Source organism: Primulina eburnea, chromosome 2, assembly GCF_022965805.1.
Source record: "Primulina eburnea isolate SZY01 chromosome 2, ASM2296580v1, whole genome shotgun sequence".
Classification (NCBI taxonomy): domain Eukaryota; kingdom Viridiplantae; phylum Streptophyta; class Magnoliopsida; order Lamiales; family Gesneriaceae; genus Primulina; species Primulina eburnea.
In genome coordinates, this window is record NC_133102.1 from 46,426,800 (window position 1) to 46,443,767 (window position 16,968).

General features: G+C 33.3%; 1 protein-coding gene and 1 pseudogene across 8 annotated transcripts; both read right to left on the minus strand.

Annotated features, from left to right (window-relative positions):
* Nucleotides 1-104: 104 nt before the first annotated feature.
* Nucleotides 105-3,308, minus strand: LOC140823774 (uncharacterized). 8 transcript variants are annotated; one of them, XM_073185280.1, is made up of 5 exons: nt 3,224-3,308; nt 2,294-2,394; nt 1,619-1,823; nt 1,123-1,215; nt 105-820 (listed from the first exon to the last, which is right to left on the minus strand). In XM_073185280.1, the coding sequence occupies exons 3-5, from the start codon at nt 1,747-1,749 to the stop codon at nt 298-300; spliced, it is 747 nt and encodes a 248-aa protein (XP_073041381.1). In that variant the 5' UTR covers nt 1,750-1,823; nt 2,294-2,394; nt 3,224-3,308; the 3' UTR covers nt 105-297. The 8 variants fall into 8 exon arrangements, with proteins under 8 accessions (XP_073041381.1, XP_073041375.1, XP_073041379.1 ...); XM_073185274.1 differs by having other exon boundaries at nt 1,619-1,884; XM_073185278.1 differs by lacking the exon at nt 2,294-2,394 and adding an exon at nt 1,951-2,066 and having other exon boundaries at nt 3,224-3,281.
* A 10,883-nt stretch (nt 3,309-14,191) lies between these two features.
* Nucleotides 14,192-16,045, minus strand: LOC140824390 (D-ribulose kinase-like; annotated as a pseudogene).
* Between the last annotated feature and the right edge of the window lie 923 nt (nt 16,046-16,968).

Genomic DNA, 16,968 nt, shown 5'->3' on the forward strand with positions numbered 1-16,968 from the left:
AAAGCTATCGTAATTACATATTAAAAAAATGATCAAACTACTTCACACAATATCCTCATGCATCCACGTGGGAAAATAAAATGAGACAATTGCCGACTGCTCAAAATAAATATCCAAGGAGTACAAATTTCATTAGACAAACATAAATCTCGGAAACAAATAGTGCAAAAAAAGATACCAAGCTAAAGAAGTCCGACCATAAAAGTACTAAAGAGTGCAAACATCGATCTCAGCTCAAATCAAAACAAAGAAAACTGCATAATTGGCCCTAATACATAAAGCCACAAACTTCTTCCTCTAGTACCTTCGGGGATACCTATCCATGAACCTACCAGACGGGCACTCGAAGGCCATGTGGCCTCTTCCTCCACAGTTATGACATATAGTCATGGAAATGCAGTCCCGACTCATATGCCCCACCTGCTGGCAAGTCCTACACACGATGTCACGAAAGCCACCTCCACGAGCTCCAGCTCCCCTTTCTTCAAATGTATAGCCTTTTGGACAATCTCTAGCCATGTGCCCAGATATGTTGCATGTGTTGCAAACGGGATCGTTTTGACAGTCACGTGCAATATGTCCCGGCTTTCTGCAATTCTTGCAAGCCCTGTCGTTGGTACAGTCGGCTGCCATGTGGCCTTGCTTGTAGCAGTTGTTGCACAGCCTCAGATCACCAGGAGGTGCTGTGCAGTCCCTAGCACGATGGCCTGCCTTTCCACAGGTGTGGCAGATGCCCTCATTTGGACAGTTTCCTGCCATATGGCCAGGTTCACGACAGTTCCAACAAAGAGATCTTGTGTTACATTCTGATGCAATATGCCTGATTCAATTTTTTTAAGCCCAGGCCCCAGTAAGAATTAAACTTCAGGCAGGCGTAATATATAGTACGAAAATATATTCAAGAAAGACGAACAAAGACCCTTGAAATATATTCAGTAAGAGAGGCAGTTCAAACATTAATGCCGAGAAATAAATTCGGCGCATCAGGATTAATATTAGTTCACCCAACTCTTGCACAAGAACGAAAAAAATAAACAGATAAGAAAGAAGAAACAACTGAGATACTAGCAATCGTAACACGATTAAATGTAAACGACCCACTATGCCTATACTAAAACTTACCCAGGAAGACCACAATTGTGGCATAGAGCTGCATTGGGGCATTCTCTGGCAAAGTGGCCAGGCCTCCTGCAGTTGTTGCACAGACTGTTCTCACTGCAATTAAGCAGCACATAAAATAGAGGGGGAAAGTAAGACTAAGCCGTGAGACTCCAAAGCATAGAAAAGACCAAACAACTAGCAGACAAAAAGTAACTTTTCAATCCCTTTCATCGAACTTTCCATCATGTATTTTTTTATAAATAAATTACTTCGGATTTGGGTGAAGTAATTGAGATTTGAGAAGAGAGAGCAAAAGGAATTAGATATTCGAATTTATAAAATCAAGTATGAAGTAGATTGGATCGAGACCCAAGATACACCGAAAGCAGCCAGGCATACCACAAGATATGGTTTCATTCATATTGATCCCTCACTTCAATTGCCCCCTCTTCAATGCAAAAACGCAATAATGAAAATAATAGTCATGAACAAAATGAATGGATCAAGACCAAATAACCTGAAGCCCCTCCTCGACTCCCGCCTATATGGTGCAACACGATTAGAATAGTGCTGAGTACGGATCTTCCGATCCATTGGACTCCTACTTCTGCTCCTGCTCCTGCTACGGCTACTGTTGTCTAAGCTCATTTTCCTAAATATCCAATCAACAACCAACTTCTATGTGCAACACTATCACCGACACCACAGTTGTTGCATCCTCCCTGTCCACCACAACCACACATCCAAGTCCATATCAATCAGTCCTGGAAATCTTCACTCGTCCTTCATTTTGTAAACACCAGATTCCAACATTGTTATTGCAATTTTCAACAAATAATACCACCGTACATCATGCATGGAAAAGGAAATTGGCTCCCGTCAAATTCTTGAACTCAAAAACACATTGAGCCAACCATCCTTATTGTCACACCATACAAGCACCTATCATAACAAGCATATGATATCTAACCACCGATAATAAAATCATTTTAAAACATGTCAACTATCATAGTAAAGTGTTTCACCTGCTCGCAGACTTTTGCGACAACATTTCATATTTAAAACTATTTCTTAACAAACAGCAAGTTGAACAAATGAATAAACTGACCCACAAGTTATAGACATGCGAACTCAAATGAGTCTTGACAAAAACCATTACACCTTAATATATTTGGATTTTGGCAACACTTACCGGGTATCATGCAGAGGAATGAATTCGCAAGAAAAAAGTTTATGGGTACTGGAGAGTCATCAGTCCTTGCAATATACCAGGAGGAGAGTTCTCTTTATGAACTGAACCAGCCATATTAATGCTTTATTTCAGCCATTAACCATAATAATGTGTTAATAGACTCTACGCAAGTTATGATAACCACAGTCAAACTGCCAAAGACATCTGGGACGCATTAACTAGCCATCACAAAATTGTAAACTTGTAACAATTTACGATTCATTATCAAAGTACATTATTCTTAAATCTTAATCTTTCCTTTTTTTATTTCAATTTCGGACAAGTTTTCAGTTGATAACTGGAGCCGAGCAATCCGTTTTTGTTTAGTTATAGGATATCTAACTCTAAAAAATCAAAGAAAGGGGTATATCGCATCCAAATCTACCTTGTGCGGTTGTGCGTGTGGATATAAATTTACACAACTGATGAAAACACCAAGGAACAAAACTTTTACATCAAAAGCAGATCTGAAACCATAACTATAGATTCTAGCCACATTAGTCGCTCATTTGAAATCCTAAATACAACCTTGACATATAATCAATTGCAAACAAGCGTTACTCAAAACAAGACATAAATATCCAAAAACTGCCAAAAATCTGAAACCCTCGCCACTACTCTGATGAACAACAAAACATCAAAGACGACTAATAAGAATGACAAACATCAATTATATCAGTTAAAATAGGAAAATCCGAAGAAAATACGTAAAAACTGTACATTAAACAAATTCGGTAGATTTGCATCAAAAACAAGTCATTGGAGATGCACATTATGTTTCACAATAGATGAACAAATTCGGTAGATTTGCATCAATAAACAACTGAAGATGCACATGATGTTTCGCAATAGATAAACAAAAGTAAACGAGATGGAGATAGAGAGATGAACCTGATGTGAACTATGACGGAGAAACGCCGCTATTCGGTAAACGAAGCAGAGAAATGTCTGCCCGAACAGAAGAGGGCTGTGTTTGGTTGAGTTAATTGAATAAGGATAGATTAATAGTCAAATATTTATTGTTAAAATTTTAAGATGTTTTAATAATTATTTTGACCTGGTTTGAGATCTAATTTTATTAATCAAATAGTTATCCATAAAATTGGATCTTAAACCGGATCAAAATAATTATTAAAACAACTTAAAATTTTAACGATAAATATTTGACTATTAATCTATCCTTATTTAAATAACTCAACCAAACACACCCAAGGCATACGAAATAAGAGCAGCTACACTGCACAGTCTCGAGTCCACAGACCACAACGTCGCTTGTGCCTTTTAATCGAAAAATACTAATTGTTCGGGGGCCGTGGTTTCGGACTTTCGGCCCATCTTTTAATTACACAAGGGCCAAGGTTTGAAGCCCGGCCCCTTAAAAATTTTTTAAATTTTTTTTGATAAATATTATTATTATTCATTCTTTAAGTAAAAAACCTAATATTAATAAAAAAAACTGATTATAAATCCCAATAAAGTAATAATAATTTTTAAAAAAATTATAGTGAGAGAAATAATAACTAATACTATTGCAAAAATTATGGGTTGACAAAATTTCAGTAAACCAAAAATGACCAATAAATCTATGTAGTTTGGAAATTATAATTTATTATTATTTTTTGAAAAAAAGTTAACCAAAATTAAAATGAAAACGTAAGCACTTTTATTTTGAAAATACAATAAACTTGAATGTATAATTTTGAAGCTTAGATTTATTCAATTTAACTATTTTTTAATAGAGTAGGTCTCTTGTGAGACGGTCTCACGAATGTTTATATGTGAGACGAGTCAATCCTACCGATATTCACAATAAAAAATAATATTCTTAGCATAAAAAGTAATATTTTTCATGGATGATCCAAATAAAAGATCTATCTCACAAAATACGACTCGTGAGACCATATCACATAAATTTTTGTTTTTTAATAAAAGAATCAGAGCCAAATATAGTAAACTGATCTGACGGTAATTTTTGGAAAATAAAAATTGAATTTATGGATTTTACCAAACAGAATTTAATTTGTTCAGTCATTATTTATGTCTAAGCAATTTAATATATTCAGCCATAAATATGGATCGGATTGACGTATCTCACTGATACATATATATCATATCATCTTTCATGAGACATATTCTTTTTTAAAAATGTTGTAAATTTTATTAATTTGTCATTTTAAAATATTTTTAGAATTATCACCATCATTATTAATTTAATCAAAACCGATTCGGATGAATAAGAAATTATTTATTTATCAAAACCGATTCGGATGAATAAGAAATTATTTATTTAAAGTTGAGTTGTTAAGCTCATTAATATATGTAGGAGATGAAAAAGGAATTGGTCCCACATTAGAAGCTTGTGTTTCTCACTTGATCTTTATATATCGTTTCGTATGCTGACCAAGCGTTCAAGTTCAACCCTTTAAGAGCTTGAATATGAATTTGTTATACTTTAATAACAAGTTTAATTTAATTAAATTAATTTACTTTAATTAAAAACAAATATGTTTAACGAGCTTTAGTTAGTCTCGTGAAATATAATAAACGAGTTATTAATTAATTGAGCTTCGAACTTGATATTGTTCGGTTTGGCTCGATTCGTTAGAGATAATAAACGAGTTATTAATTAATTGAGCTTCGAACTTGATATTGTTACAGTTTGGCTCGATTCGTTACATCTCTAATCAGAATAGAAGTTGATTAAATATCCTGAAATTCAAAATTATTTATATTTTCGCATCACAAATATATTGCGTATATTTTCATTCTTATACAGCCTGAAATTTGAAATTACTGATATTTTTGTCCTATACACATATCGATGCATATATTTATGTTCTTCATATCAAAAAGTTCGAAAACAATCTTTTGTTCGCTCAGTATGTAATTTGGAGTGCTCAAAATATAGAACGAAAATCAATTTCCTGAGATACCTTTGTTTCAATTTTATCCAATATTTCAGTTTTATCTCTGAATTTGTTGCAACATTAAATGTGACAACTTCGCGCCGATTTCATTTTGCACATTTTATCATACCAATAATTATTATTAAACATTAAGTGTGTGTTTGGTTGAGTTGATTAAATAAGGATAGATTAATAGTCAAATATTTATCGTTAAAATTTTAAGATGTTTTAATAATCATTTTGACCCGGTTTAAGATCCAATTTTATGGATGATTACTAAAACAACTTAAAATTTTAACGATAAATATTTGACTATTAATCTATCCTTATTTAATCCACTCAACCAAACACACCATAAATATGTATATCTGATTTGATTTCAGTTGTTTTATTAACAAAAATAAGGAAAACCGAGCAAACCAATTTATTATTAAAGTTTTTATATTAAATCTTTATTTGATAATTTAATGGATAAAATATAAAAACGATAATTAATCCATTGTATGCTGTGAGTGATCGAATGCATTTTGATTGTCCTTTTTAATTTTTATATTTTATATTAATGTCTAATTCAAAAGTTTTACTATTATTTGAATTAATTGTCCTAACAATCTATAAAATAAAACAAATATTAATGTAGTTTTACCCAACAAAGAAATTTTATCAATATTGATCACTTTTAAAATAACGTAAATGGATTAAACAATAATTAATATTCTTGAATATCTAATTAATCTAAACATCATTTTTCATTTTTCATCGCGTTTAAATATAATACATCCCCCTGATTTTCTTATATTTTTTAAGACGATAAATCTTACAATTGTTACCAGTTAGTTATTGTGGGGACCTGGACGCTAATCAAGTTCTTAATCATCATTTAGACTAATTAATCAATTATAAAACATGGTCTAATTTTTTTTTAAAAATGCGGAATGTAGTGAAATCAAACTCATATACATATCAGTATAAAATACAATACAAGTCCTGCACTGCATGCATTCAACTAAACTAAGGTTTAAACAACTAATGTCAAGTGTTCAACTCTATCTCTAATCCAAGTCCGGAGCCTCCACTCTAATCACGATCTTTCCTCATCTCCTGGACCCTGACCCTGATCCTGTCCCACATGTTGTCATGTACACATACAGACAAGACAACAGCCGGATAACTCCGGTGAGAATAAATCCCAGTATAAATCAACGAAACATGCAATCATATAAACAAATATAAAGCATGTAATCAGGTAATAGATATATGTATCAAAATCTGAAACATAACCAATCATAAACTGTCGACAATGCTCATAACTCTATCATTCAGACTAGACTCAATCATAGTCTAGGGATCCCGGTTTCCAGATGTGGTGTTCTTATATCGAATTCCGTAATAGAAGGAACTCTGATCCTATTACTCAATATAACCAAATATGGTGTTCCTATATCGAATTCCGTAATAGAAGAATTCCAATTCTATTTACTCGATATAACCAAACATCCGGTGTCCTGACCTAACCGTCATGGACTGTAGTTCTATCGCTAATATCCTATCTTGAGACATCGTGCAATGTGCCCGTGGCGATCCCACCACTATCAGGCACTTCTGTCACAAGATTACTCGTTTAATACCTGCTATCTATAATTCAAGAGAACAAGTACATCAGTCAAATCAATGCAAATATCAATGCAATAAAGTAAAGTATGTGATTTAGGGAAACTCAAGTCTAAACCGACTCAAGTCGATCTCCCAATACCACATTGACTTATACCTTTCTTTCGTCGGTTTCTGGCTCAGTCGAAGTCCTGAATTCACAGTCTGTCTGGCAATGACAATATCAATAATCTCATGTCAATATACCTTTCAAATCAATAACAATCTGATCAATCTGGATTTAATTCAAAATCAACGGCATAATGTTACAATTTCAATATCCCCGTCAATACAATATCCTCATATCACAGTTACAATCCATAACCCATATCCAATACAATCCGTAATCCAATCACAATTCATATCTGTCTGGTATAAATCAATATACCCTAAAAATTTATAACAATTCCATAATCAGTCCGTTTTCAATCTGACTTCGATTCTATGATGTCTAATATGTCAAGAACAACATATTTGAGTTCCATTCAATTCTGACAATATCATACTTCCAAAACATGTCAAGACGTAGTAAAACTTACGTCCAGTTGTAGCCTACGTTGATAGGAACACAGTACCGAAGTCGGATTACAATTCAGACGGACAGATTTCTCAGAAAAGGCGTAAGGATTTTCAACACCTAAATAGGGACTTTTCTCGATTCTTCTTTCTTCCCTTTTCCACTGAACCAACATATATATGTATATATATATATCCTAGTTGCTCGGTTAATGATACGTGTTACTAGAATTAAATTTTCGGACATTACAATTATACTCTTGAACTAACACAATAATGTACAAACTACATAACCAAGTAAATCTCGTCCTCTTTTTCTATCTTCCAAAGATAGCCCTACCTTTCCCTCATCGCAACATGAACAAAGTTTACCAAGATTTGTAGATTCACAAGTCCGTGTGTCTGATTCTTATTTATTAAAATAATTAAGTACAATTATTAAAAAGTTGAGTTGTATAATTAACGATATCAACTATAATTTTAAGTAAATCAGATTTTTTTTTTCACATTGCCTTAATTTTATTATTTAAATATTTTAATTTGGAAAAAAATAATTTCCACGTTTTTATAAGTGAACAATTATAATTCATCCATTCATTAATTTGGATAAAAATCCTCTTCAGAAATATTTTCTCATGAAATCAAATTAAATAATGAAGTAGTGTTTCGAATCGCAACTAAAACATGCATGATAATTTTTAAGAGTAGGTCTCGTGGATATTATCAGTGAGATGAATCGAACTTATTCGTCCAATTCATATTTATTGTGAAAAATAATATTTTTGAGCATAAAAATAAGAAAACTCTATCACACTATTACCCACCCCAATATTATATTTTAAGACGACGATAAATATGAGATTAAAAAGAAGAAAATATCGATAGGCTGAATTTATGTTATACTGAGAAAATTTTTATTTTTAATAGATTTTATATTTTTTATTTTGAAGTGATATATTGTTTATCCATAATTTTATATAAAAATAATGAATTCTACACCCAATATTTCACTCGTACGGATCGAAGAAATCAAGCTATATGTCGGCTATAACAAGACACTACTCGGTGAGTTTGGTATGGCAATCAAAGAAACTGTAATGGGGATCTTTAGGGGTAACTGCGGGTCCCGAAATCATTTCAACTGAAGAAGCTAATAATAATGATTAGACCTAAACACCTGCAGCATACCACAATTAATTCTTGTGGTACCCGCCGCTGAACCTATGTATTTTTCAAATTAAACTTTAAATTATTTAATAAAAAAGAGTAAAATAAGAGTCTCTAGATGTGTCGCTTTTACAAAAAATATATATAATTATAATATAAATATATATTATATTATTAAATAAGATGTAATTTTATTTCTAATTTATATAGTGAAGAAAAGTCGATCGTGGAGCTGAAATCTGGTCTCTTGACGTATCATTTATTTATATATAATATAACAATAAAAATATATCGCCTGAGTCAATAAAAATGTACAAATATCCCCTCTACCAATATTACCAATCTAAATTTTAGTTCATATTTTTAAATAATATTTTTTACAAAAATAATTATTTATATCAAGAGTAGCTATATTGTGAGACGATCTCACTAATATTTATCTGTGAGATTAGTCAACATATCGATATTTACAATAAAAAGTAATACTCTTAGCATAAAAAATAATATTTTTTTCATTGATTATCCAAATAAGATATCCGTATCACAAAATACGATCTGTGAGACTGTCTCACACAAATTTTTTTCTTATATCAAAATAAAAAAGAAGTATGTTGCATACACGCGTATTGATAATTCAATCATCTTTTTGACCAAGTTTGTAGGCACATTCATCGTTCAATCGGGTTCGATTTAACATAAATTTATTTTGTTTTTAAAAATATATAATCTTATATCCAATCCGGTTTACTTCGACTCGATTTGGTTTTTATTAAAACAGTTCGTTTATTTCGGCTTAAACAATTATTTGAATTGGCAATTAAAATATATATTTTTTAGATATTTTTTTATAAAACTTTTGAATACAAAATCTAAATAATTAAACAAGTCGTAAAAAATAACAAAATATACTATATTCACTAAACATTATTTTTTAAATGTATAATCTAAAAAAAATTAAATCACATTATTTTAATTTCAATTAATTTTACATAAAATTAAAAAATGTAAAATTTGAATTAAATAAATTGAAAATAAATGCTATATTTGATATAGAAATCACATTATTTTAATATAAAAAATTACACCAAAATTTATTTTATAGTTGAAAACAACTTAAGATGTTTATTTAATACAATAAATGTGCTAAATGTTTAATACAATGAATGCGCGCGCAGACATACAATAAGAAGCCGTAAACACAATCCAAATCGAATATATGAAGGCTGTTGCTGACGGTATAATTATAATTTTGATCTATAAGATGTGCAATTCTTAGCCTTTAACTCTTTTAATTTATATTTAATGTTCAATTTTAGTTATTTCATGTTGATTTCTGACGTGAAAACAAACCATGCCAATGTGATGCCAGACATTTCGGACGCACCTAAGACCACCAAAAAATGAACTAAATTTGGAAAAATATTCAAAATAATAACCTTTCAATTGACCTTCACCGATGATTAAATATTTTTCCAAAATAATATGACGATTTTTTTTAAAAAAAATAAGACAAACGTGCTAAGCAACAAAAAAAAAATTATCCAGTGGATTAAATATTTACGATCGGATTCGAGCTTTCAGCCATGATATATACGTCGATGACTAAAAGCGCGCGCATGCAAGCCGAAGCAAAAATAACCATATATGCAGATTAATTAAATAGAACAAAAGTATTAAAAAAGAAAGAAATTAAGATCTCCATCAATACAGTATGATATTACTACGAGCTAAAACAAGTCAACAACTCCATATCTTCTATAGAAACCCTAACCTACGATAAAGGGGGTGGACCCCAGCACCTGCTCCAGCCTCCTCTTTCTCTCATTCTGCATGGTGTCATCATTTGCAGGTGCCCAGACCCACCCGCTTCCTCATGATTGACGCTGTGTTTTCCAAAGAAGCCAAATCTAATCTACGAAAGGAGTGACGGGTCGCATCGGTTTCACTGCAGAAAATCCAATCATTCAAAGTCTGAAAACGGAGTCCACAAGTTGTGGCTTTAGGCCTCATGATTACCATCGCGGGGTTCCCAATGTGGGATGGCTATGCTATACCTATACGTCTCCCGACACTCGTCGTTTCAACGTGATGGCCCGATCCATCTCTAGGTGGGCTGAAGTACACGGGTAGAAAATCATCGGTTTCGCACTCGAACGTTGAGCTCGAGAAGTGGGTTATCAAAGCTCGTTTGCCCTATTTACCAGAGAACCATATTTCAGAACAATCCAAGCAAGAATAAATATGATATAGTACACCGTAGATGTATCATGTTAATTGATTCATATGAATATAAAAGCATTCATGCATGTAACACATTTAGACCTGGATTTTTGCACTGGCAATCTCCATTTTTTTGGGCCATCTGTTCCATTTTAGAGGATTCCACTCCATCGAATCAAAGGTATCGAAGAACTTCCAAGCAGCCGCAGCATTGGTGAAATTGATGAAAGCAAAGCCTCTTCCATTCCTAGTTCTGCACATTAATTAATAATGTAAGATAATTTATGAAACTCACAGAAAAACTTTAACATGATTTGCTTTCTTGACAAAATTAATCTAGATTTGGAATATTAATCGACTTCAACTAACCTAAAATCAATTGGCAAATACAAGAAATCGTATGATGCATCGATTTGTTCCTCGGGGTCTGAAGCACTCTTGTTTCTGCACTTTGCGCAAAATCTATCCAACAACTCTAAAAGGTACTCACGCCTGCAAAAAGAAGGATAATATAAAGTTGCTAAACATGGGAAGAAATCCAATAAAGAACACGCGCGGTAGATTAGAGAAAAAACATCAGAATAGCCCGACAAATATGTATAAAAGTTGGGAGTGAATACGGGCAATCATAGGGTATATTCTTTAACATGACAGTCGTATTCTCCTCGTCTTGTTTAAGAGACAACACCAGGTGCCGGTTAACCTCGTTTGGCACACATCTGCTAACATGTCTGCTGCTTTCAGGCCTTCCCTCGATTCTCCTCCAAGAACTTGACCTGCCTAAATTACCCCTCCTCACGCATGGCCGAAACCCACGGAAACCTCCACTAGGCGTTATTCGAGTTTGTCTAACCAAGGGGAAAGTTTGCCGGTCACCGACCGTTCTGGAATTCACCCCCTCAGGCTGGACATTGGAAGAAGAATCAGTCGTCACAGATTGACTCGTCACCACCGCTTGTGGCAGCGGTGGCAACGAATGTCCACTATTAGGGTTTTCGGGTGCCATATAATAGTAAGTTTTGATATCACGGAAGGGCTGTTGTGGGTGTGGTGCAGTGGGCAGATAGAACTCCGGAGCATGGCAGAAAATCGACGGGGGGGCAAGTGAAGACGGTGGCAGGAAAAATTGGTGGGACGCGAAGGAACACGACGCAGGTAGAAAGGGCGAAAGGAAGAACTGCGGTTGCGCATGCGGGTCGGTGCCGACGACTGGGGCTTTAGGGTAGTATTCAGGTGCAAGAGCGTTAAGGGTTTTGGAAGAACCGGTTGTGGATGAAGGAACCATGATAATAGAGAGATGGTAATATTTATGGCTGGAAAGTTGAAAAACGAGGGAGATATTAGAGTGAATTAAGGGGGCATTAAATGAAGCTTCAGTCGACGAATTCGCAACACCGGACAACGAATTTGTTTCCAGGTTCAAATCCTTTCTGATTCAGGTTATGGTTATATATATATATTAAACAAGAGAGACGAAACAACACGGGGAAGAAAAAAAAGAAAGAATCCTTGTACATAGGGACTAATCTTTTATGTCAAATTTAATATCCGCGATGTAGTACTCCAAGTTATTATTTACTAATGCCATCTATTTGCCTATATTATTTACTAATGCCATCTATTTGCCTATATTATTTAAGGCAAAAATTTGTGTGAGACGATCTCACGGATCATATTTGTGAGACGAATCTCTTATTTGGATCATCCATGAAAAAGTATTACTTTTTATGCTAAAAGTACTATTTTTTATTGTGAAAATGGGTAGGGTTGACCCGTCTCACAGATTATGATCCGTGAGACGGTCTCATATGACTTATGAGACTCACTCATTATTTAATAAAGATTTACTTGTTAGTAACATATTCGATATTATAAATTAACAATTTTATCATAAATGTCCCATTACATTAAATTTTTTAATTCGATGTGTGTGGCAAGCACAATTTTTTTTTATCTAAATGTTTAAACGATATCATATACACACACACATAAAAGAATGAAGAAAATAAAGTTAAAATTATTTCAATTTGGACAGGAAAAATTTTGCTCTTCCTTGAAAATATAATTTTGTGTAAATCAAAGCAACAAGAAAAGTAGGGTAGCGGTGCACAAAATTTTGGTGTAACCTAAGAAATCGATAGAATTGAATTAATTCAGAAATTAGAAATCTCGTTTTTTTTAAAAAAATATCGGTTAAGTCAGTTTAGATTCTGTTTTGGATTTCAAAAAGAGTTTCAAAAATTGGTTAAACAGAATTATATTTTTATTTTTTAAAAAATAAATTTTCTAGGGCCTAAATTATATAAATTATTTGGTTCTTGCCTTTATATTTTAGTATGACTGAAATTTGATAAATAAAAAAAAGTCATATTTATATATTGTCTTGACTAAAAAAATTTAAATTCCAATGCACATATATTTAAAAGATATTTATTTAGTATTTTATAAGTGAAAAAATTAAAATATATGTTTGAATAAATTTTTTGTTAAACATATTTAAAATATAATTTAAAAAAAAAAGTGTTCTTCAAATATAATTTTTAAAAAACAATTGAGAGACGTTTTTTAATGTTTTTATAAATAAAAGAAATAATAGAAATCAAAATCTATTATCTTTTTACTATAAAAACTTTAGAATTTTTTTTAATAAAAAACACTTCTATGAAAACGATTTATAAATAATTGTCCAAACGAAACCTTTACTATTAAATTTCAACTAAACAAGAGAAAATTTTATATGGAAAAGAAGTTTAAGTTGTGTCGTAAAAAATAAACAACAATAAAATAAAATGATATTTTGATAAATTTATGGATGATGTGAATATATATGTATTGATATAAATACGTTTGTAACAATGAATACAGATTTGATATTCATGCAAAAATAAATTATATCTACAAGGCGATGACTACACATCCCAAAACGTGCATCGGAAGAAAGTAAAACTTCAAGATTTTTGTAAATCAAACAGACAAGAAGATTGTCCCATTTGAGCTAACAAGCCATCTGTAAACTTGTTTTTATGTCTCCTGGACATACAGCATTCTTTGTTCTCAAATCCTTTTACCAACTCTCAAAACATCTTCATCACTTACAATGTCCTTCAAGTTGATTTGGATGCACTTTATCTACTACTAGATGACGACATGGTGAACATGTTCAAGACTGGGATGTGCAAGCAACATTTTTGAAGAAGGATTGTCACAATTCTTTTCTTATGTCAAGATCGAAAATGAGGAAGTAGTTTGCACAACCGGCGAACAAATCATCTCCATCACTCAACAGATTTTTCTTGAAACCTCCGATCTGCCTACGGAAGGGATTACGGAGTTCGACATGTTGTCATCTGCAACCATTGAAGAAATGAAAATCAAATTTTCTCTCTTTGGTACTGCCCTCTCAAATCTTTCGGAAAGAAGAAGAACATGAATATTGAATATGTGCTGCTGAATGACATTGTGGCCAAACCCTTGACAGCAAAGCAGGTTCTTTCGATGCTTTCATAGTAGATTGTCTGGAAATTATTATTGCCATTACTATAGGCATTAAGATCAACTGATCTGTTGTTTGGTGGCCATGATCTCTCACTGCAGCACCAAGGCTTTGCCGTACTGATCTGTTGACTGTTGGAGAAATGTCTAGCTCAAATGGGACCATCTTGTATCCTGCACTCTCACAAAGTGTTGAACAAGAAGTCTTGAAGTTTACATCTCTAACAAGCCATTTATCATTGAGGCGATGACTGTACACCCCAAAACGTGCATCTTCCACTCTTGGGGGTGCTCAATAATTTTATGGCAAGTGTTGAACCCAAAGATGTGAACTGATCATGTAGAAGCGATAATTTCCATAAATGGTTGTAGAAAGCTTATATCAGATAGGCGACTCATAAGTATAAAACATTCTTATGTTCAAAGAATTAAAACAAGGATAGCGAGAGACTAAACATAGGAAAGACTGCAGCAACAAATCGCCCCTGATAAATGAAAAAAAAAAAAAGCTCCCATGCAGCAAATTCCGAGGAAAACGAGGTAGCAAGATTCTCACAGCTTGCTGCAATACTACCTGTAGCTCCAGTGCAAACAACACAATCCTTTGGAAAACCTACAGACAAATTAATTGTTTCTACGTTAATTTTTGGTCCAAAAGGAGGGGGAACTTCCAAGGATATATCCAAAGGGAAAATTATTGGACAATATCCTATGAATACCATGTCGCAAGGTTTTCAACTTACGGCAACATATTGTTCGATCTAAAACATACCAAAATGTGTTCTGATGATATCTTTCATGAAACGAATGGTGTATCCAGGAGACTGAACGGTAGGCAAAACACAAGAATATGGCTGAGCGAGAAGCCAAGGGGGATATGACTCTGTTTCTGGATAATAACCCACCTGTCAAAATACTTAAACAGTCATTTGCAGATTTCTATTCTTAATGGTCTGTGGAATAGGTTAAAATTTAAATGGCTGTGCGATTTACTGGGAAAAATCCGACCTTCAAAGCATTGTTGTAATCAGAAACTCCGAGCCTCCATGAAGAAGCAACAACAACCAGTCTGCTCGATGTAACAACATAGCTGATCGTTTTGCTGACATAAAAGGATTCCACCAATACAAAAGTTTGCACAATGTCGAAGAACCAAAACATACCGCGTTGTTAACAGGAGTGATCGCCTTCACCAATGGCAAAGCCTCTGGATAACTCTCGTTGTAGAGGAATGGTTTACACAAGGGTTCACCCAGTTAGTGGGATATCTTCCAAGAGGGCAAAACGAGTAGTTCTCCAAGATTTCAACCAATCTACGACTTCTTCACTATTTCTAAGAACAGATTTACAAGCTTATGCATGCATCTTAAAAAAGAATCAGACTAAAGATTGCAACAGAAATTCCACCAGGAATAGCAGTCACAATCTGAAGCTTGAATTAGTGCAGTAATGGCCCAAGAATTACCATATACAAAGGATAATCCCTCTTGCCTTCGGCTTGTATGTTTCCATCCTTGTCAATCGGAGCATACCGAGCACCAGACGTCCCAAAGTCCATTCCAAGATAAAGTTTTCCCTCGTTTTTAACATCAGCGTCCATCATGTCCTTAGTAGCTCTAACAGTAGCAGTTCTTGATTCTAACTTCTTAAATTCGTTAAATCCCGACATTTTTTAAGTTAAGGTTCTTGTATAATTACTCCCTGTCACGTGGATTGAAAATACATTACTGTTTACAAATAGTCTTATGTCTCCTTTGATCCCTTGTTCTTTTCCAAATTCAATGGAAACTGAACAACATAGAGCAGCTGGTCCATCGTTCCCAAATTTACTTAAATCATACACCAGCAATATTCAAAGTGGGTTTTGAATTAGACGGTACACAAACAACCAACTGTTAACTAAGACAGAAGAAGATTTAGCTAGAAGTTTCAACGATTAATTTTGTGCTCCGTTTATTAAAATAAAGTAAAATCGAAGACACTCACTCTACCACTCAACATTCAATTTAAATAAAAATTATATTTGATGGAGAGCAAAATCACTGAATTTCTGAGATTTGGCCAGATGGATAAGCAACGAACATGATGGACCATGAACTGATCAAGCAAGATTTTGGCGGCCTTTTATAGTTTCTCTCCTGGGTTTTCAGCTAAAAGCGCATTTTCCGATGAGCGACTTTATTTTTGTAGCCGTAACGGAGTTGGTTGATGCTTGATATGCTGGCTAATTGGGCCTTTAGATCAACCTTGGGCTTTATTCAGGCTTTTAGTTCTGAAACTTTATTTGGGCCATGTAATCATCATTTTTTGGTTGGTTGAAATCGTGTCGGCAAGAAGTTAAACGATGCATGTGAATTAAAGTGTATTCGTTTAAGCAACAACCAAATTTTACACAAGAACAAATATTCCAAAAAATAAAATTTAAAGGACTAAAAATCATACTTTAGACTTTCACATAATATGAAACCACTTGAGTTGTCCTAAAAATTGAGGCCTAAAAAGTACATGTTTAGTTGAATTTCGCATTATATTTTTGGAAGAAAATATAATATAAATAAAAATAGTAATATGAAAATCGATTAAAACCCTGAAAAATAAACTTTATTTCCCACATTTAAATGAACAATTTCGACCTAACATAAATAAGACAGCTTTGCATGAAGCAGGTGAGGTCGTCCCCACAAA